At 35.7% G+C, this 20,868-nt stretch overlaps 1 protein-coding gene across 1 annotated transcript in view; it reads left to right on the top strand.

Moving 5' to 3' along the window:
* The window catches only part of ZDHHC17 (zDHHC palmitoyltransferase 17), a 65,537-nt gene that overhangs the window by 26,849 nt on the left and 17,820 nt on the right, over positions 1 to 20,868 (top strand). Inside the window, exons 4-10 of the mRNA XM_030260292.4 lie at positions 1,723 to 1,800; positions 3,170 to 3,314; positions 9,203 to 9,267; positions 10,557 to 10,719; positions 15,244 to 15,369; positions 16,607 to 16,749; positions 19,036 to 19,136. Coding sequence (XP_030116152.4) covers positions 1,723 to 1,800; positions 3,170 to 3,314; positions 9,203 to 9,267; positions 10,557 to 10,719; positions 15,244 to 15,369; positions 16,607 to 16,749; positions 19,036 to 19,136 — 821 coding nt within the window. The remainder of the gene's footprint in view (positions 1 to 1,722; positions 1,801 to 3,169; positions 3,315 to 9,202; positions 9,268 to 10,556; positions 10,720 to 15,243; positions 15,370 to 16,606; positions 16,750 to 19,035; positions 19,137 to 20,868) is intronic.

Consider the following 20,868-nt stretch of genomic DNA (forward strand, 5'->3'; position numbering starts at 1 on the left):
CTGTTTAGTGTTCACCTCCCCATGAGTGGCTGTCACATCAGAGATGAATCCAAGCTTTGACTGTGAATTTCTCTGTGCTTTTTATCTAGACAAGATTTCCTTTGGAGCTCCTTCCCAAGGGGGAATAAATAGCTCTTCAGTTAGTAGCTGATATTTCACTGTAACAAAATTAGTTTGTTTCTTTACCATATAATGTGCTTTGTGTTTTCACCTAGGTGAGACAAAGACTTTCATGAAATCTCTGGTTTTTCTCAAGGAGAAAAAAAAAAAAAAAACTTCCACAGAAAAATGTTGAAGTTTTGTTCTTTTAGCATTGGAGACCAGTGGAGTGGACTGTCCTGCATCAGTCAGAGCAGATCTTGTTTGTCTTTCACATTGTTTTGTTTTACTTTGGCGAATCTGTTGAAGTACTCCATTGTGTCTGATGGCTCTAAAGCAACTGTATAAGAACTTTTTCTTTAGATGTATTTAGTCTGGCATGCATTTTTCAGTTTCTGTTCCTAAAGGTTCCTAAAAAGGCTGTTTTTGAAATTTCATTCTCTGAATCAATAAGAACTCTAGAAAATGAAGCAATTACTTAAAAGTAATGTTTTTCAAGTTTTTCTCTTTGTTGCCCTTCTTCTTGCCATGTCTTAAAGCACTTAGGAGAGTTTCAGATGGCAGAAATTCAATGCTGAGGATTTGAAGGACAGCTCATGTGGGTGGGAGAGTAGTGTTCATATGTACTTGACAGGTATTTTCAAAGTGAAAATCTGTAGGCAAAAGTACTTGAAATGTTCAAACACTTACAAATCTACAGCTAGGTATAGACAAAGGTTAGACAGTGGTGAATGAAAAATTAGAAGCCTTCCACGAAGGCCTGTATTTGGAAACAATAATTTCTTTATAAAGCATGCGTTTTCTTTTACAAAGGAAAAGTAATATTGCTAGCTTAGTGCCTCAAATAAAACAGCAATGGCAACAGTTCACAGAAACATTCCAAATGACTATGAATATGAATTGCTGCAGTTAAAAATAGATAGCTTCTTTTGTTCTTACAGATAGCTCATCTTTTTGTAAATGTTCTGGAGGGAAAGATAATGTCTATCCCATAATTTAGAAATAGTTTTTAAATACTCAGATGATTTTTGTCCTTTGATTGATAACAATTGAAAAGTATGTAAAAATCTGAGTCCTTCACTAAATGTGTAACTTAAGTGTGATCTCTGGGATCAATGACTTCAGCAGGGTTATATTCCATTGATGATATAAGATACAAGTCTAATGGCATATAATTTTACTATTTAGCCAAAATTCTCTAAAAATTATAGTCTTCTAGCACTATAATCTTTTACCAGTAATTCAGAATTATGTTTAATGCAACAGCCCCATAATATTTAAGAATAGTTTATTAAATATGTCTGTGGTAGCACAGTTTGTGCTACTGTATATACTGTACATTGTATATAGCAATTGTTCTGTTTTACCTTAGAATAAAATTAGGAAATAGCATAATGTTTAAAACACTGTAGCAGGCATCTCTAGTCTCCCAACCCATGTCAGAGATGCAAGAAAATTGAAAGTATATGTATGACCTCTAAAAAGGAAGGTTATATGAAGGCAAAAAGGGTTCTGGTCCTCAGATCTCTAGCTGCCTGTTTTGCATAATGTCAAACATGGTCACCTATGTCCTTTCTATTTAACCAAAACAATCAATAATGCTTACTATTTCTGTTATTCCAGGTACTATATATCAAAAGGTGCTATTGTTGATCAGCTTGGAGGAGATTTAAATTCTACCCCACTTCACTGGGCAACAAGGTAGGAAAAAATCTGAAATTTTCTTCTCTTTTTTTTTTTTGTTTAACATGGAGTACTGATGGTTTTATGGCATTGTTGTGTTTTATGGAAATATATTGTACCAGAACTAATTCAGTCTTTGATAACTGGGCTCACTGTGAATACGGTATGTTTGAACTAAAAGAGCTTTCAGCTGGTGGTTTTTTTGGGGGTTTTTTTGATATACGAGAGGATGGCTGCTACAATAGGAAAACAAGTGAAGTATAGGCAACTTACCTTACTCTTACTTCTGAGATCTTATTTTTGTCAAGTCATCTGAAGTTCAGTAGAACTTTTGCAGATGGGTCGTAGGATGATTTGGTGTGCCATTGTCCTTGCAGTATTCTATTGCATATGTGGATTTTTTCAAAGATGAACTTAAAATCAGGGTTCTTGTGTAGAAGATGATCAGAGAATGATAAATTGCTGGAAAAATTGAAGACAGCCTTCAAGCAGTACCTGCTTCTTCAGACAACCACATAGAAATAGGTGGGAAAGAAACAGTGTCCATATTAATATTTTCAACTGTAGATGGCAAAAGGAGACTTGGAAAATTAGCTTATAGAAGATTTAATGTATCAAAATAATCTGTTTGCTAAAGGTGAGGATTTGCTTGTTAGCCTCTATTAAATATTTTAGCTTCTATATTTCTTTTTGTTACAGAACACAGTCTATGATTCTGTGTTAATAGCACAAAATTTTGACTAAATTTCCTGGTGTTTGTTCATACCTGTAATCAGTTCTGTGAAGCATTGTCCAAAGCAGCTTCTGCAAAACTGAAAAGGCCTTTTGCTCATGTCAGAAACAGTGTACTGACACTTAGCCACTGTGTCTAAAAGAAGGATACACCTATGCTCATTATGCCAAAAAGATGCATAAGCTTTTAAGATAGTGTGGAGGAATTGTAGACCTTCAGTTTTCTTTTTTCCCCTACTTTTGTTTTACTACAGTTTTTAATCCCTACAAAAAGTGAGAGTTATCTAGCCAGTTTGGCATCTCTTAAAATGGCAGGTTTCATATGTGTTTTGTAACAAGTCACAGTAGACTAGATTTCTCAATCATTACTTGTTTTTTTTGTTGACTGTCTATTTTGCTGTGCAGTACAGTTAAGCAAATTGCGTGTGATGAGTGCACTATATGCACAGAATTTCTCATATGAATGACTTTGCTTCCTTACTTGGAGAATCAGCTCACAGCAGTTGCTGTTTTTAACGTACGAGTTAAAGTGTTGGAGTTCTGATAGTGTAATTAACTGCTAAACATACTTGTTGTATTTCATTATTCAAATTTTAATAGGTTTTCCTGCATATAGTTATTCAGTTGTTTGTTTTTTGTGTTTTGTTACATTTAGACAGGGTCACTTATCCATGGTTGTACAGCTGATGAAATATGGGGCAGATCCGTCACTAATTGATGGAGAAGGATGTAGCTGTATTCATTTGGCTGCCCAGTTTGGACATACTTCGATTGTTGCTTACCTGATTGCAAAGGGACAGGTAAATTTTAAGTAATACCATATTTAAATAGATTCTAGTAAATTTTAGAGTAGAAACACAGTTGAGACTTATACCTGTCATTAAGGAGATGCAAAATATTTGCTTGAATAAATATAAAAATAATTCCATGACCTTTTTTGTAGGCTACAGTATTCGTGTGCCACCTATTAAATTACTTTCCTGCAACAGTCATCTGAGTACTTTGGCTTTAATTCACACATGCCTAATGTAGTATATGGAAATTCTGATTCTTTATTTCTAATGAATTTACTCTTTAAATGTAGCTATGACAATGGTAGCAAGTGTTGTGGAATTCTTCAATGAAAATGAAACAACCCAAACATTTTTGCTAGTGCTTTATATTACTGCTTGATCTGTAAAGTGTGTATATAATGTGTATTCATTACTGTTCCTGTTATGTCTCATCTGTTCTGTCTGCTCAAAAACTTGATTGTGTTTTTGCTACATGCCCTGCACTGTAATTTGCAGATTTAGTGATCCATAGGCTGTGTAAACCATATGGAAAAGTCAAAACGCTCCTCCTGTATGACAGTCCTACTAATGCTGTTCACACTTCTGTATTCTGCTTATTCTTTCAAATACCAAGTGAGATGATCCAGTGAGTCATGTAGAATATGAAATCAATAAGTTTGGTCTGTGTAAAATAAATACTGACTTTGCTGCAGAAAATTACTTATACCTGTACATGTGAAAAACCCCAAGCTATTGCTCCAGGCAGTATTTGGTTTGTATCTGTCTGGTAAAACTTAGTGTATGATAAAGAGTAAGCTAGGGAAAAGAAGAGTCTGATCCTATTCTGTATAACTGCTGTTTTGTAAGAAATAATGATTGGAGAGGAGTGTGTTTTTATGAGGAGCAAGTGTTGTAATTTCTTCTCAAATTATGTATAAATGTATGTGGGTTTTATGTTACCAGAAAAATCTTGCTGGTATTAAACAAGTATTGAACTTGTTTAAAGCATAGCATTAGTAAAGTACTAATAGCCCTTAGAGTATTCTACTGTGATTATGAAGTATCTCTGTGTTTGTCTTCATGTTTGTATACAGATTTGTCCTGTTTATTTGAACATATAATGCTTCAATTAAAAAAAAGCTGTATGTCTTTACATGAGTGCATACATAAAGACACAAAATTTGCCTTAAAATTTAAAACTTGTTAGTTTGAAAACAGCTCTTCTTATCAACAGCTTTTAAAACATTGATTTTTATTAAATCCCTCAAATATTTTCAAGTATGATTTTGGTATTCTTTCTGTGATGTAAATTTAAATTAATTTTAGCAGCAATTTTCACAACGCTTTAAAAAGTTCAACTTTAAAAATTATGTATTGATTTGTGTGTTTAAAATCTAGTAATATCAATAGCATTATAATAACTATCCCTAAAATTATTGTTCTCTAGCTATATTACATTCAACTACAGAAACTACATAGTTTATCTAGAAGCTACGTGAGATACATTACTCAATTTTTAAATTTTCCTTCAGTTAGTACTGGGTCATTAATTTCTTCCCTTTATTTCTTTCCTCACCTTCTTTGTGATGCTGAAATTTGGATTTGGAAACTTGAACTGCTTTTGCTTCTTCTGTGGGCTTGCCCTGTGTACTGCTACTTGTTTTCCCCTTATAGAGACCAGGTTCCCTTATATCCAAAGAGTAGGCTAGCCTTTGTTCTGAAACTAATTCTTGTACCTGTGAGGCAAATGACAGCTAAATAAATGTCAAAATGAGGGTCACTGTAGGATGTTGTGTTGGTTTTGATCCTGATGCCTTTGTGGATGAGTGTGATCAAAGAAAAGCCAACTTTCATACTGGAATAGAGGACTGATAGATTAAGAAATTGCTCCTAGTTGCTACCTTGTCCATTTTTGAGACAGAGCTGGGACCCCACTTCAGTGTTGCTGTTTCACTTGCTTCTGGGCTGCAGCAGCCAATGGTAAAATTTGCAATCTGAGGCCTGAGTTCAGCCGTCCAACTTCTGGAGTGTGGTGAAGGAGAGGAACTCATGGTCAGATGCACTCTGGCTTTGATAGGAAGTGAACCCATTTTCATGCCAGCACGTACTACTCAACCAAGAGGCAGCAGTGGCTGATAGATGTTGCTTTTTGTTTAGTCATGCCTTTTAATGAATTCTGAAACACTGATACCTGGCTGTATCAGGATGTGAACATGTTTGTTTCAGTAGGTTGCTTGTGTCAAAATCAAGCCTAGTACAAGTACACGATATAAATATAATGAGAGATCAAGTAACAAAATCTATAGCACAGTTCAAGTTCAGGTAAGATCTTTATTTTAAAAATTGTGAGAAAGAAAAACTGAAAAAGAGCTTGAAGGCACTTAATAATGTGCAATGTACAATTTGAATGCTTGATAGTGTGCTTAGGCTACTAAAAATGCCAGAGGCATATCAGGAGCTTGCATGCACAAACATTCACCAGGAATAAGTTAAGATACAGATATGGTGTACAAATGGTTGAATAGTCTGTTCTCCTCCTGTGCATGTGTGAGGTAACTAAAACATAGATAGTAAGTGACTGTAAATTTGCTCATAGGGTAAAATTATGTAAGAAATATTCTACTTCTGAAATTATAGTTTAACTATTTCATACTCATAGTTCAACTATCACTTTTATAGTTTAACTAGCAGCACTTACTCATCAAGTACATTTTTTTATTTATTTTCAGAGTTGCAGTTTTATATGTTAACCAATGTCTTGAGCTATGTAGGGTCACCTGAGCTATGGCTTAGAAGTGGGTGGCATCTAGGTTGAGAGATCAGCATGGTACCAGCAGCCGTGGTTACTTGGGTGCTGTGATCCATGAGCAGTGCTCCTAAGCATTGTCACTTCAGTTCCCACTGAGGCTCCTTCTCTCTGCCAAATTCAGGCAAACGTTAAGACACTGAACCAAGTATTTTATTTCCTAAACCAACTCAGAGCCCATTACTTAGAGAATTGTAAGTTCAGTTGTATTCTTCCTTATGATTCAAGACTGACTGTGTTTGATGGACTAGGGCATTCAGAACAGAGCTTTTGTTTGAAGGAATGGAGTAGGTTTAGTTCTGCGTGTTGTCTTCTTTGTTGGTCTTTGCTCTGTTCTATGGGACTCTTACTCTGCTTTATTGGGGATCTTACAAAATCTCTGCTTCTAGTGGGTAACTAGCACATTTTTTTCTAAATTAAGAAATGTTGTCAGACTTACATCAGCCTTACTGATAAATCTTATTTACTATATGCTTTTAAAGCCTTTTTTCCTTTCCCTGGGCAACAGTTCATGTGAAAGAGATCTTATCCCTATGGAGAATAGGATTCTGAGCAAGGATGTGATGGGTCTTTTCTATGAAGGTCTGTGTTTTGTGAAATGAGCAGTAATGGTTCTAAAGAGGATCAAACTCCTCATTCCTTTCTGTGTGATTTAATGTAATTCTAAGTGGAATCTCTTGATGTTTTCTATGCTTGTTTTATCACAGTACTGGTTTGACCATTGCTTGTTAAATGTCCTGGTAAGCCTAATGCTGCTCTGATCTCTAGCTGCTCTTCAGAATCCTTCGTTCTCAACTCTTGCTTTCAGAAAGTAGTATTAAGCAGCAGAAGAGTTGCTGCAACTCGTTTTCATGCAAGAAAGCTCTTTCTCCCTGGTATTTTTGCCTCACTAAAAGCTTTTTGTGCAATCTTGTGTCCTATAATTAAATCAGGTTATCTTTGCAAGTGAGTTGTGCTTTAGAAACAGAGGATATTTTGCCCATTGTAGTACACAGAATTCATACTTTTGAACCACGTGCAGAGGGCAGCAGTATATGCAACTTTTGATCATTGCATCACTTATTGTTTGAATGGTTCTTGCAGTGCTTGCACCATGCACAGGCACACTCCTCCATGAGGTCATGACACTGATCTGTCACTGAGAGTTAAACAAGAAAGTAATGCTAAAGTGCCTGTTGGAACACCACAGAATGGAAGAACAGTTTCTTAATATGAACCAGCTGCTGAAGGTTTACTTTTTTGCCTCAGCCCTCTCTTTGGCAAAAAGCAGGAGCAGAGCTTCCTTTCTCAAATGTCTCAATCTGTAGTTACAGTAATGATCTGGAGAAATAATATGGAATTTTTGATGAGAGGTTTGTTAGAGCACATGTCTGCTATCCACTACATCATCTTTTTTACATCTGTACAACAGTGTGCAAGTGAATCTTAGCTGCTTTGCCTCTCGTTATAGTTCCTTTGCAAAGGGATCTGCTTCAGCCAGTGTAGTAGCTTAATATGAGTAGTAGCTGTAGCCCTGCCTAGGTAACTTATGTGTAGGCAATACTTTGGAGCTGATGGGTTTGAGTGTCATCTTGTGTGCAAAATGTAGTTTGGATTTGTCAGGTAAAATCATTGAAGGAACTGTTCTACTTACATCCAAACATGTTGCCACTGTCACAAAGAGGTGCTTTTCTAGACAAAATCTAAAGATGAAAGAGTGATTGTTCATATTGCAGTAATTTGTACAATCCTCCAAGTACATTGTTCACACAGTGTGAGCTCTGAATCAGTCACACTTCTCAGGGATGAATGAATTTGAGATTGGGCTGTGGTTCTAACTTGCTTCATGATTTCAACCACTGTGGGTTAAAGGCAATGCCAGCAGTTGTATAGTCCTGGTAGGCTCAGACTGATCTAACCTATACAGGTACTGTGGGCAAACAGAGTTGGATCCTGATCTCAAACCACGTAACTCTTCTGACCAAACAGTACAAGCAAGTAAATCAAGTAACTGTTCTTCTCCTCTATCAACTTTGATTTTTAAATATCCTTTTTTTTTTTAAATTAAGCAACAGAGTAAAAACTCAGAAATACAAAGTAACCTGCAGGCTAGAGGTGTTTTAAAAGCAATTATTTGGAGGAGCTAAGTTGGATTTTCTGGGAAACAGCTGCCTGGGCCAGGCTAGCAGCAGCATGAGTAGGGATTGCAGGGTGCTGGGCATTTTGTAGACTACTGGAGGAGAGGAGGTTCTGGGAATGACAGAAAGCAACATCAGTCACTTTCTGGGTTTTCATCAGGAATTTCTCTAGCAGAAGACTTCATTGAAATGCTTTCCAATCTAATTTTCCTAGTAAGAACTGAGAGAAGTGGTATAGGAAATGTTGCCAAAGCTCTGTTACTTCTAAGGAAAACTCTTCATGTCCTGCATTACGTTAACTTGGACTGATTTTGTTAGTGCTGGTCTGTGAAATCTGCCCAAATGTGTTTGAGAGTCTAATCTGCCTTGAAGTATTTAGGAATGACCAATTTCCCTAGGCAGGAGAGGAAAGAGATTATAGATCACTTTGATTTCTGAGGAGGTTGTTTTTAATAATGGCTTTTTTTCAATCTTAAAATTCTCTGGCATCCATTAACTGGATATCCAGATACATAAATACGTTTGGATCTCAATGAATTAAAGAAAAATTGCTTTGCAAGTGGAAAAGTAGGTGCAAAGGGTGATTAGTAGGATGTAGGATTCAGACAGTGATACTTATAGTAATTTATTAAGTATCTTTTCAAATATTGCTGCAGTATTGTTATTTTCTGCTTTTTAATGTCTGTTTTTTAATAATACACTACCTATATATATCTTTAATGTTGAAAATTAATAGTAAGTTAGAAATTACTGGTCTTACACAGCATGACTGTTTCATAGTTTCCAAAATAGATTGGAAGAGTTAGTTTTTGGCAATGGTGGCGTTAATGTTTGTTTTCATTTTTTAAATACTGTTTGAGTGCTAAAAGCTTGCCAGTTTTTCTTCCAATTCAGATGATTAGTCTTAGAACACTGTTTCTCATTGGAAACATTGCATCTGCTGGATCTTGAGTATGCTTACTTACCTCACCAACTTTTTTTTCTGTTTTTAGGATGTAGATATGATGGATCAAAATGGAATGACACCTTTAATGTGGGCAGCTTACAGAACACATAGGTAATACATGCAGTTTTGACTTTATCTTAGTGTTAACTAAGTGACATATAATAGTGACTGGTTTGGGAGTTTTTTGGAAGTTTTTTTTTCTGTTCTTTTTACAGTTGCCATTTTATCTTTCTTCATTTATGGTTATTGTGAATTCATCCCACTTGGTAGCTCAGCCCCACCCAACCACTTCTTTACTGCTGTCAAGTGGGATGAGAAGGAGAATGAGGAGGGTAAAAATGAGAAAACTCACGTGTTGCAATAAAGACAGTTGAATAGATAAAGCAAAATAAGGAATTCATTTGTTGCTTCCCATCAGTAGGCAGAAGTTCAGTCGTTTCCAGGTCAGCAGGGCTCTGTCACCTGTAACAGTTACTTGGCAAGGCAGATGCTGTAACTCTGAATGTCCTCTGCTTCCTTCTTCTCTTCCCCAGCTTTTATTGCTGAACATGCTGCCATGCAATATCGGATATCTCTTTGGTCAGTTGATATCAGTTGTCCCTGCTGTGTCCCCATCCAACTTCTTGTGCACCCCCAGCTTGCTCACTGGCAGGGCAGCATGAAGAACAGCAAAGGCCTTGACCCTGTGTAAGCACTGCTCAGCAATAGCTAAAATATCCCTGTGTCATCAATACTGCTTGGGTCACAAATCCAAAACACAGCACCATAGGAGCTACTGTGGAGTAGATTTACTTCATTTCAGCCAATGACTTTCAATTCAGTACAATGACTTTTTTCAAGAGAGAGGGTACTATGAAGAAGTGCTCACTAATCCTTCCTGTGGTTATAATTGGAAAAAATTGATGAAAAATAACACTTCTCCAAAGAACAAATGTTTGGAAGGGCCTATCTCTATCTATTGTTGGGAGGAACACAAACTAGCTCTTACCGATACTTGCCATTGCCAGCATTCACATCCTATTTTAGTTTCATCTTCTGGATTGTGAGGTGGAAACATAACATGTTTTGAACTTTCATTGTTTAAGTATGTAATCATGTGCATATTTTTACAAATCTGTAGGTAGTGTAAATTTTGGTAAACACAAAACTAGGGTTATAGAACAAATGTTTCTTGATATCTCAGAATGAGCTGTCTTAGGGAGGTTCTTTAAAGTCAACAGAATGGTGGTTGGTTTTGGTGGAAAGAAAATTTGAGTCATTCATAATTGGCAGCAAAAAATGTCACTTTGCTATTATATAGTGTACCTGGTCAATGATCTTCGTAGAAATTGAATGCACCAACAATAAGTTGGGATGTATTTGAGTTCATCTGTAGATCTAACAAGAATTTTCTTTTCTAGTGTGGATCCAACACGATTACTACTTACATTTAACGTTTCAGTTAATCTGGGAGACAAGTACCACAAAAACACAGCATTGCACTGGGCTGTGCTAGCAGGAAATACTACAGTTATTAGTCTTCTGTTAGAAGCTGGAGCTAATGTTGATGCTCAAAATATTAAGGTAAACATTTTATCTGGCTTTATTTTAAATGGTTTGAGGGTGAAATAACAGAGACTATGATAAATCACAAGAATAGGCTATTGTTGTGGGCATAGTGGGATATGAAGATGGAGCAAAGCAATGCCACTAATGTGTCATTTGGCAATTTTTTTCTTAACAGTGATGGGTAACCAATGGATTTGCACCATAAAAGATACTCAAGTAAATTCTTTAGCAGTTATTTTGTGTAAATATGGGGGAGTGAGATGTGCAATTAGACTGCATGTGTGAAGACTAGTGTATTTTGATGCAAAACTGGAAACCTGACCAAATATCTTCTAGTAAAATTCTGGGATGAGTGTCTGTTGGAGTGAGATGTGAGACATCTCAGTCCTGTCCAGGAAGCTAACAAATGCTCTAGTCCATCTCCCAGTGACAGTAAGCAAATTGGAGGCCTGAAAATACCAGTAGAAGCAAAATAAGCAAATGGGCTCTTTTTTCGCATGTGAACTTAACTTGCCTGATTACCAGAATTTCTTAGCAATTAATCTAGATTCTGTACTAACAGAGCCCATCTTCAGCATATGTTAGACTAGTAAAACAGCTCTTAGAATTTATGCCATAGACTTGGAGCTTCTCCAGCCTTGGAAGGTGTGCCTTTGGAATGTGGTTTTGTCCATTACTTCCAGATACTCTGTATATCAAATCAGATGCATTTTGCTACCCAAGCTGTTTCATCTGTGGTGTCAGAGAAGAATTCACTTTTAGAAAAAGAATTATCTACTCAGTTTCTCTTCAAATATTTGTATTTTCCACTAAAAAGTGTTACAGGCAGAGTGGTTATGCTTGAAAACACAGCTGTAACTTAATTTGTCCTTTTACCATTTTTCCTACTGATTAAGATGACCGGGGCCTATTTTGCTTGGCCACAAGTGATATATACATATATGTATATATATAAAGTACACATCAATTATCTTGGAGAGCATGCCTTTTTAAGGGAGCAGCCAAATTTTGCTGGCAGCTTTTTAGGTCCTACATCCACTTCAGAATATCAGAAATGTTCATACTCATGAATGAAAACTCATTACAAGGAGTCACCTTTATACATATTTAAAACAAATAATCTAGCCTCTTACATGGTCTGAAGTGAAGATATATTAATTATTCCTGGTCTGTAAGGTCAGTTGTGTGAATGAGTTATGATTCTAGTCTCACTTCTTGTGTTGAAAAGCTATTTTCCTATGCCACCTATGGTAAAAAAATGAGGTATTTTGTGGGAAAAAATCAGTATGTCATACCTTACTTGTCTTGACAGACTGGTTAGTGTGACAAGAGTTCTAAAGTCATTACCATACGTACATTTTTGGACTCCTATGAAATCTGTAAGAAAAATTTCTGTGTTTGCTTATATGAAAAAGTATATGCTAACCTGAAGTAGTTCATGGTCTTACCTTCTTTATTGACAGACAGCAGCAGTCAGTAGAAAAATAAGTTTTTGAACCTGCTGGATCATGATATCTTTCCAGTCATGCCAGAAGACATGTGTCTGGTTTCACTTACCACTGCCTATCTTCTGCAGTGAAGTCTAGGTTTCTTGAATGCCTTCCCAGGTTTTTAGGATCTTCAGAGAATCAAAATCATTTGAGCAATGGCAGTTTTGCCATCCAGCCAGTGACTTTATAACAGATGCTGATTTAAGTGGTAGTAAATATATAGGAAATAAAAAAATTTGGTTGACTCTTAAAGGCCAGTAGAAACTCAGTTTGGTGACCTTCCATTGACTGTTCAACAAAAGTTTTCTTTGAGCCAAAAATTAATTGCTTGGCTCATGCTTCTTCACAAATAAAAGGAATTGAGAGAAGCTTCTTTCTGATGCAGTTCCAGATTTCTGCAGCACCATCTAGTGAAGTCCTTTTCTCAGATAGCCCATGGAATTGACCAAGAATGGTGGTTAGAAAGCTGATATTACCAATATGCATTGGCTGAAAGCTGTTCATCTTCTTCAAATGATGATGTGACTGAAATATTAGATGCGAGCTTTGACTTTGTTATCTCCAGTTAGTCAGTGTTAGAAAGGCATGTGCTGCTGGCTGCCTAGGCTTGGAACAAATTGGGACCAGTTATCTCAGTAAAGTGTTCTTTGCTGTGCATGATAGTTTGTGAAGTATTTGAACAATAGCCCACCTATTGTAGAGCAGAGCGTGATACAAGCACTGAGTCAGTCCTGTTTTGTTATTTACCCTCTTTTTATTATGCTGTACAAGAAATTAATCTTTCTTTTGGTATAAGATACTTCTTTCATTTTTGAGAACTAGATTAATGTTAGAGTTGGAAGCTGCATTTCAGTAATCAGAGTAAAGTGTGTTTTTTTGTTTGGTTGATTTTTTTTTTTCTTAAGGAAATTTTCTTGCCACAACAGTAGGTAGATTGGGCAGACAAAGACAGATTTCCCAGGGAGCTGGGTTATCACTGGGACTTGGGGAAAACTTGTAACTTTTATTTAAGTATGAGAAGAAACTCCTTTTTTTAGTAGAGAGATACAGAGACCTAAAAGAGTTCTTATGGTCTAAGAAAGATTTTTATTTTTTTAATATATGAGTGAATAATTTATTGAACTTTAAATGTAGATTCTTGATTATACAGTGTATATTAGGCTTGTCCATGGAAGTCTACGTGTACAGTTCTTCCCTATCATAATGACTCTTCAGGTTATTTTTTCTATCTAAATACTTCAGATATATATTATTGAAGCTGACAATCTTAAGTGTGTTACTAGATTAGGTTCCCCAATACATTTTTTTTTAATTTTTAAGGAATTCAGCCATCAACTAATCCTGTAATGACAGAGAAAATATTAAAATGGCCAGATGATGAGAAGCATAGTCAAAGATTTCTTTAAAGCTCCCTCAATTTTTTTATCTAGGCAGTTCTTAGGTGTCTCATGGCCCTCTAGTGGAAGGGATGCTCAGCTGGATCCCAGGACAACTTCAGGATTTACTTGGGAGCTCAACTCCCAGAGGGGATTGCTTGTCCACAGGTAATCTTTACAGTCTGGAATATAAGGTGATACTAAAACAACAGCATCTCTGGAGTTTCCCAGATATTAGCAATTCAAGCTGCTATTAACCCTGTGATGAAACAGGCACCAATAGTTTGATTTCAGGCATTTCTGTTGAGAATGGAGTTAATTTAATCTGTTTTTTAAACATCTGGCTAAATAACTTAGAAGCCAAGTTAAGTCAGAAGGTTATTCTTTTTTATCTGATTTTGCTAGTTAAACTTCTCACACAGAAGGTGTGAAAGGTCTTGTTAAATAGCAAAAAGCTTCACCTCTTAATTAATATTCTGTGCTATTTACTCTCTTAAAGATTTGGAGCAAGGTTTCAAAGGCAGAGATGACAGTTAAGTACTCAGTTCCTGTTGTCTTTCTATGGGCTATAGGTACCTAACTATAGTTTTTAATCTTTGAAATCACTTCTGTCTATAGTTATTATTGCCCTTTCTGGGTAGTTTAAGTTTCTAGTACCTGTCTCACTTTTTTTTTAGGAGGGGGCCGAGCGATGGAGGATTCAGCCATTTTTCAAGCCTCCATGAATGATTTGTTTAGGAGGGGAGTTAACTCCAGTAGAAGAGAGGAAGAGTCAAATGCAAAACTGAAGCTGGAGGTACCTGCAATTGGTTGTCTCTTGCCTCCTCTATAATTTTAGACCAAGTTAATAACTTTTTCATTTAGCTCTCTTCCTAAGTGTTTAAAAAGCACTAAAATCAAATCAGTTTGGTAGGCACCTTTGGTCCCTGTATCTTTCGCTCTGTGTTTCTCTTTTGCTTCATCTGTTAGTCCTTTGTGAAATTACAGAAATAAAAGCATGAGCCTTTGCTGGCTTAGCACCCAAAATACATGAAACACAAGCTCAGAGTAAAAGCTCAGAATTTTGAAATAAGTTGGACATGAGCACTCAGTTTATTCTTTCATGTTTTCTTCCTAGGACTTCCATAACGGAAATGAACCTAAGGACATTAGGCTTGTGGGGAAAAAAAAATCCAAGAAGCTTTCCATAATACTAGTAACATCAGTCTGCCAAAAGGCAGAGAATTAACTAAGAAGTTAGGCTTTAGACTTGGGAGAGTTTCCATGATCCAGTGGGTCACAAGTTCTTATTCTTTGCTTGATTTCTGCTGCCTGTCAATAGCTGCGGGGGAAGCACAGTCCTTCATTTACAGACTAGTAGAATGTGTGTAGAACAGTGGAACATAGATTTGTTCTCTGCTAAAGACAACAATTGTTACTGTCAGGACATACATCTTGTCAGAATCATACATTTAATATGCGACTTGTGCACACTTGTATAGTTATGAGGGAGTGAAAAACCAAAAAGAATGAATGATGTTTGGTGTCAAGTAAGCTTCAGAGCAAAAGGTATGCCAGAATGTAGCTAAACTGTTTTAAAATAAGTTAATTTTAACAGTCAATCTCCTGTATCAAAAGTGCTCCAATTGCATTTTATTTTAAATTGGATATTTCCACATTTATACTCTTGACAGGGAGAATCACCACTTGATCTTGCAAAACAAAGGAAGAATGTTTGGATGATCAATCATCTACAAGAAGCAAGACAGGCAAAGGGGTATGATAGTCCATCCTTTCTGAGAAAACTGAAAGCAGATAAGGTAAGTAGTAGCATAACACTTGTGTAAATCGGTCTTAGGGCTGCTCTTGGTTTGGGGGCCTGCGTGTTTGTGTAAAAGAAGTTCAGGACTGTGGTTTCCCCATATTTCAGCTTTAAGGAAAGTGTTCTTATTTATTGATGACTAAAGTGATTGCAAAAGGAAAAAAGATGCTTTATTTAGAGCAGGAGGAAATAAAACCCTAAGCTTCCATACTCTTAGTTTTTGTGCTAACTAAAATAACGTGTTAGGAGAGTATTATGTGGACACTCCAAAACTGACTCTCAGGTAGCTGAGGAAGGAAGCATTTTGGGTATCCTGAACTCTGATGTCCTCTCTAGTTATGTATTGTTTATTTTTACTGTGTTGAATGAGAGAAGCAGTCAGTCTTAGCAGTATAAAGTAATATGTGACTCTAATGTGGAGGCCTTTTGCTTCTCAGAGTATTGTTTAATACTGCAGACAGGAAGAGGCCATAAGTGAGGATGTAAGGGTTAACATACTGCTCTAACATGAAGAACTGTCCTCCTACCTATTGTTTGATAATTTAAAAAGAGTTAATGTTTTCTTCTTAGTATCTATCAACACTCAGGCAGAGTGTTGTGCTGGATATTATGTGTTGCTACCACTTAATTTTTTGAAATAAAGATACATTGCATCAAGATCCTCAAAGTACTGCTACAGTCTGGGCTTTAACCCTGTGGTACTTGAACAATGCTGTGGGTATTGACCTGAAGTGGTTTGTACATTTCATTGTTAGTGTAATGAAATTATTTGAAATAATTTAATTATTTGGAAAGAATTCAGTGCTCTCATCAGGAGCTGTAGCCACACAGTGTAAGACAATAAAGGTCCTATCTTTATTCATAGATGCTTCAGTATGACATAACTGCAGTTACATGAGTAATAAAAATTTGTTGACATTGTCATGTGCTGTGTGGCAGTTCATACACTTATGGGTTTGTTAAAAAGAGCTAATGTTACCTTGATTTTGGATTAGCAGCAAAGTCTCTAGAAGACAGTTCTAAAACAAAGTTATTGATTTGTAATATAATTTTAGGAAGGTTTCTTTTCCTTGCAAATTCATTTGAGCTGTGTAAAGACAAGAAATGAGAAAATTTGTGAAGATTTATCCCCCACTGTCAAGCTTCCTGAAAATTTAAGTTTTCATGACTGTCCTGTTTATTATACAATCTGTTCCTGAAAACAGAGTTACTTACTGGTGTTTGTTTCTATATAGGAATTCCGTCAGAAGGTGATGCTGGGAACTCCTTTCCTAGTTATTTGGCTGGTTGGATTTATAGCAGACCTAGACATTGATTCTTGGCTCATTAAAGGGCTGATGTATGGTGGCGTTTGGGCTATGGTACAGTTTCTTTCAAAGTAAGTGTTTTACTGAGACACCGTCTGTTTTGTGTGCATGCAAGAAGTATTTTGCTGGCATCTTTATTGGATAGATAACCTTAAATTTCCATTTGTTGGAATTGGTCTTTATTTCTGCAAAAGACCTTGTGCAACTATAGCTCCTGTAATGCTCTAATGGCTTGTGAAACCTGGAATTATCTTGGGTGAATACTGCTGAGCTAACAGAAGCTAACAGCAGAACAGAAATTCAGTCATTATCCAGAGGAGGGTGCTGAATGTCTGTCTACAAAGAGTTATCAGCATGCATATTGCAGAAAGCAGGCAATGGAAAAGTTACTAAAAGTAATAAAGACAATGTGCAAGTGTACTAGGAAAACTGTTTTATTTCAATAATTTAAATGCACAAAGGCATCTAAAGAGATTTATAGAGAGAAATTAAGTCAGAATCAGATGTTGAAGCTTTTGTTGTTGTGGAAATAAGTGACTAAAGAAAAAGGCTGCTTTCTAATAGTGTTTTTTTGTACATCTTCTTACCTGATCATAAAGACTTTTAGTTGCATTCATGATTATTTTAAATGTCTGTAAAGGCACCTACAAATATACAGACACACACACGTGTAGTCATGCTCTGGTGGATTTTCAAGATCTGTAGGCTACATCATCTCTCATTTACTCTTCATTATCATGTGTGGCCAAGATAGGAGAACTGGTTGTATCCCCATGCTTAGGAGCTTTCTGCTTTTCTGGGGTTGGATGTCATATTTATTTAGAGCCACTTGCTTCTCTTTTCTTTCTGTATAAAAAGGAATATATATCTCTTCCTTAAACCAAGTTGAGAAGATTTTAGTGAACTTAGTAGACCGGGAGGGAAGTGGAAGGTTATCAAGCTTTTGCAGGGTCTTGGAGATGATCTGTTTAGTCTTTTTGTCACCTCTGGGGCTTTGCAATTTGCTGACCTCCTCATACAAAAACCATATTTCGCATTTGTCAAATGCTCAATTGTGCCTTCTACAGAAAGGAAGGACAAGATTTGTTCCAATCTCTCAAGATCTGTGTTTTGTCAAGTTTTATATTTTTGACCTAACTGACATGAGTTCAGGATTAACATTTTTGTTTTTCTCTTATCTGTTGCTTATTATTTAGTATAAATAATTTTTGAAGTGTTTTGCACAAAGCCCAGGTTTGAATTAAACTTGTGCTGTTATTCTAATAGTGTTTTCTTTCCCTGTAGAATTTTAGCTTATCTGCTTAGCTGTTTTTACCTCCCTACTTTCACACACTCAAAAATGTACAGAAATCACTGAATGAAAGATTAGTGCAGAGTAACTACTGTGTATCCAAATGTGTATTCACTTACTATTCATCAAATGAGCTCATGTTCCTTACAGGATTTTCTCCAAAGATCTAAGAAGCTTCCACTAGAGAAAAGAGAGTTACTGTAAGGGAGTAAAGAAGTGAAATGGAAACTGCTCCCTGCACACATTTGTCTGTGGCAGCCCTGAGGGAATCACTAGCACAAAAAGCAAAATGGATCAATATGAGGATGTTTAGGCAGATGATGCAGAAATTTTATTTCAGGGAGGTTAGTTGTTTAGAGTGTTGCTTTCCATAGGTTTTGTAGCAATTTCTTCTTCAATATGGGGTAGCCTAGTTATTCACCTAGTTTGTCTCACTGTATTCAGCTTTATTCAGAAGAGACTTTAAAATGCGAAAGTGTAAGAAAGTGAAAATAATTCTGATAGCTTAATTTTTTAAAAATTAATGTAGCAGTGTTTTATCCTAGAACTTGGCAAATGTAGTGATATATGGGAAATTAATAGTTTGGATTTTTTTTTCAACTTTATATTGGCAACTGTAGCAGATGCAAAATATTGCGTAATCTGAAACATTTCAAGTATATAGGCGGATAACACTCAGGTCTCTTAAGTTTTTTTTCTTAATGACGTGATTTTAACATACAGTTTTCATTGTATGGGTTTCCAAAATGTCTTTAGCACTGGCATCTCAAAACTTAATGTAATTTGCAACCACTGTCATTGTTGCTAAGAATCTCACAGGTTCCTAACTGCTTGCACAGTGTAGTTTTAGCATGAGTATTTACTCATTCTGCCTGTCTTGGCAGGTTGAAAAAAGGAATTTCTTGTGAACTTTGAACAGAAAAGTGAGGAAAATGTATATATGGCATGTTTTGCAGTATCCCATATAGTACATATTTTAATAGGAAACGTTTTCCTGAAGCAGTAGTTCAGGATTTTACAATTTATAAATTGAAACTTACTGTGTGACATTGTTCCTACATTACAGGTCATTCTTTGATCACTCCATGCACAGTGCACTGCCTCTTGGAATATATTTGGCAACAAAATTCTGGATGTATGTGACGTGGTTCTTCTGGTTTTGGAATGATATCCTTTTTTGTGTACAATAGTATTTTTTTTATGTTCATAGTTTGAAGAATTACACAGGTATATCCTGCATATAACACTAAGCAAACTAATAATAATTTATAAAAGGGAATTGCTGCTAAACATTGCTTTCTATATTAATGTTAATTATTTTATTGCTTTAAAAATGTGTATGCTATTGCTGTGCTTCGGTAAGTAAAAGATTTTCCTCAAAACTTACTTACAGTACTCTGCAGAATTTCCTGTGCTTTACCAACTTCTTAGGTGGAGGAAATGTTAGCAACTTTGTAAAATATTCTCTGGCTGTGAGGGGACACAATGTAATTGCATTTTTTTTAGACACTATTCTGAAAACAGTAGCCTGGTTTATGGTCTGTATCAATTCCAGTGGAATTTCATGGTAAGAACTTCCTAAAGATCTTGGAAATTCCATTTTGTACAAACTTTCAATGCATTTGATAACTATATTTTCAGTTATTTTGAAAATATGTTTATTAACAATACTAGTTTATAGAGATTCAGCATATTGACATATTTTTGTGGTTCTGATTGTCTGTCTAGATATCAGTTTCCCTTACTCATGGAGGTAGAAATTGAATCAGAGTTTAGTGAGGAATGTTAGTTTTCCATGGCAAGGAAATAGATTCAAACTTTTAAACAATGTTCTTGAATACGGTAATTTCAGTAGCCAAGAAAAAAAAGTGGAGATTCAATGTTTAATACAGTTCTTATAGTTGTAATTGTAAGGTTTTTATCTTGAAGCTCATATTTCATTAATCTATCTACCAACTTGCTTAGATTTTTATTTCTTTTAGTCATTCTGATTAAATAGCTTGAAGTTTGGCTTTTTTTTTTTTGTCATAGAATAATCTTAATTGTTAACTAGAAATATTGACAATTACCCTAATAAAACCTGACTTCAGAATGTCAATAAAATACTGTCCTACTTCTGTCCCAAGATGGTGTCTCACAACCTTAGCAGCAGTCTTTTTGTACAGAGAAGTAGTGGTCTAAGACCTTCAGTTACTAATTACTTTCATTAAAGCTGACACAATTCTCTGAGAAGCAGGTTTAGAGACCAAGTGCTTGAGGCCATCTTCCTTTAACTGGTGATTTTTAATTGGAAGTCTTTATAATAAGATTCCAAATGCATTCTCCTTCTGGAAAATAGCCGTGTAGCTTTATTACAAAAAAGAAATTGCATGCCTCCTTTATTTTTATAACATGAGGCATAGCATTGTGGTTGGATAAAGAATTCCTGTATTTTTACAGCTTTATATGATTGCTTACAGCAGACTAGAGTGATATTTTACACTTCATAGTGTTCAAGTGATAAAACCTGTCCTAGTAGTTTTCACAAATTCTGACTATCTTTTGCTTGGCGAAGAGAATTTATGACCTTAAACATCTATCAGGAATTGCCTTACTAGAACTTTTATTATAAATAACATAAAGGTCTTCATAGCTGCGAGTGCAGCTTTAATTTTTAGGTACTTGAAGATTATCAACTATTGTGTGTTTAATCCTAATGGGACAGAAACATGCAGGTGATGCAATGTAACATAAAGAAAAATAAAACCAAGGATTTGCAGTGCATTTTTTTTTAATTTCAGTGTGGTCACATGAAAAATAGGTCTCTAAATTCTGAGGTTTAATGATGTGTCTTTCAAAAAGCCAGTATTGAAAATGTACTGATCTTTTTGTAAATATTTCTGTTCTATTGGATTTTTCT

This window comes from Taeniopygia guttata, chromosome 1A, assembly GCF_048771995.1.
Source record: "Taeniopygia guttata chromosome 1A, bTaeGut7.mat, whole genome shotgun sequence".
Classification (NCBI taxonomy): domain Eukaryota; kingdom Metazoa; phylum Chordata; class Aves; order Passeriformes; family Estrildidae; genus Taeniopygia; species Taeniopygia guttata.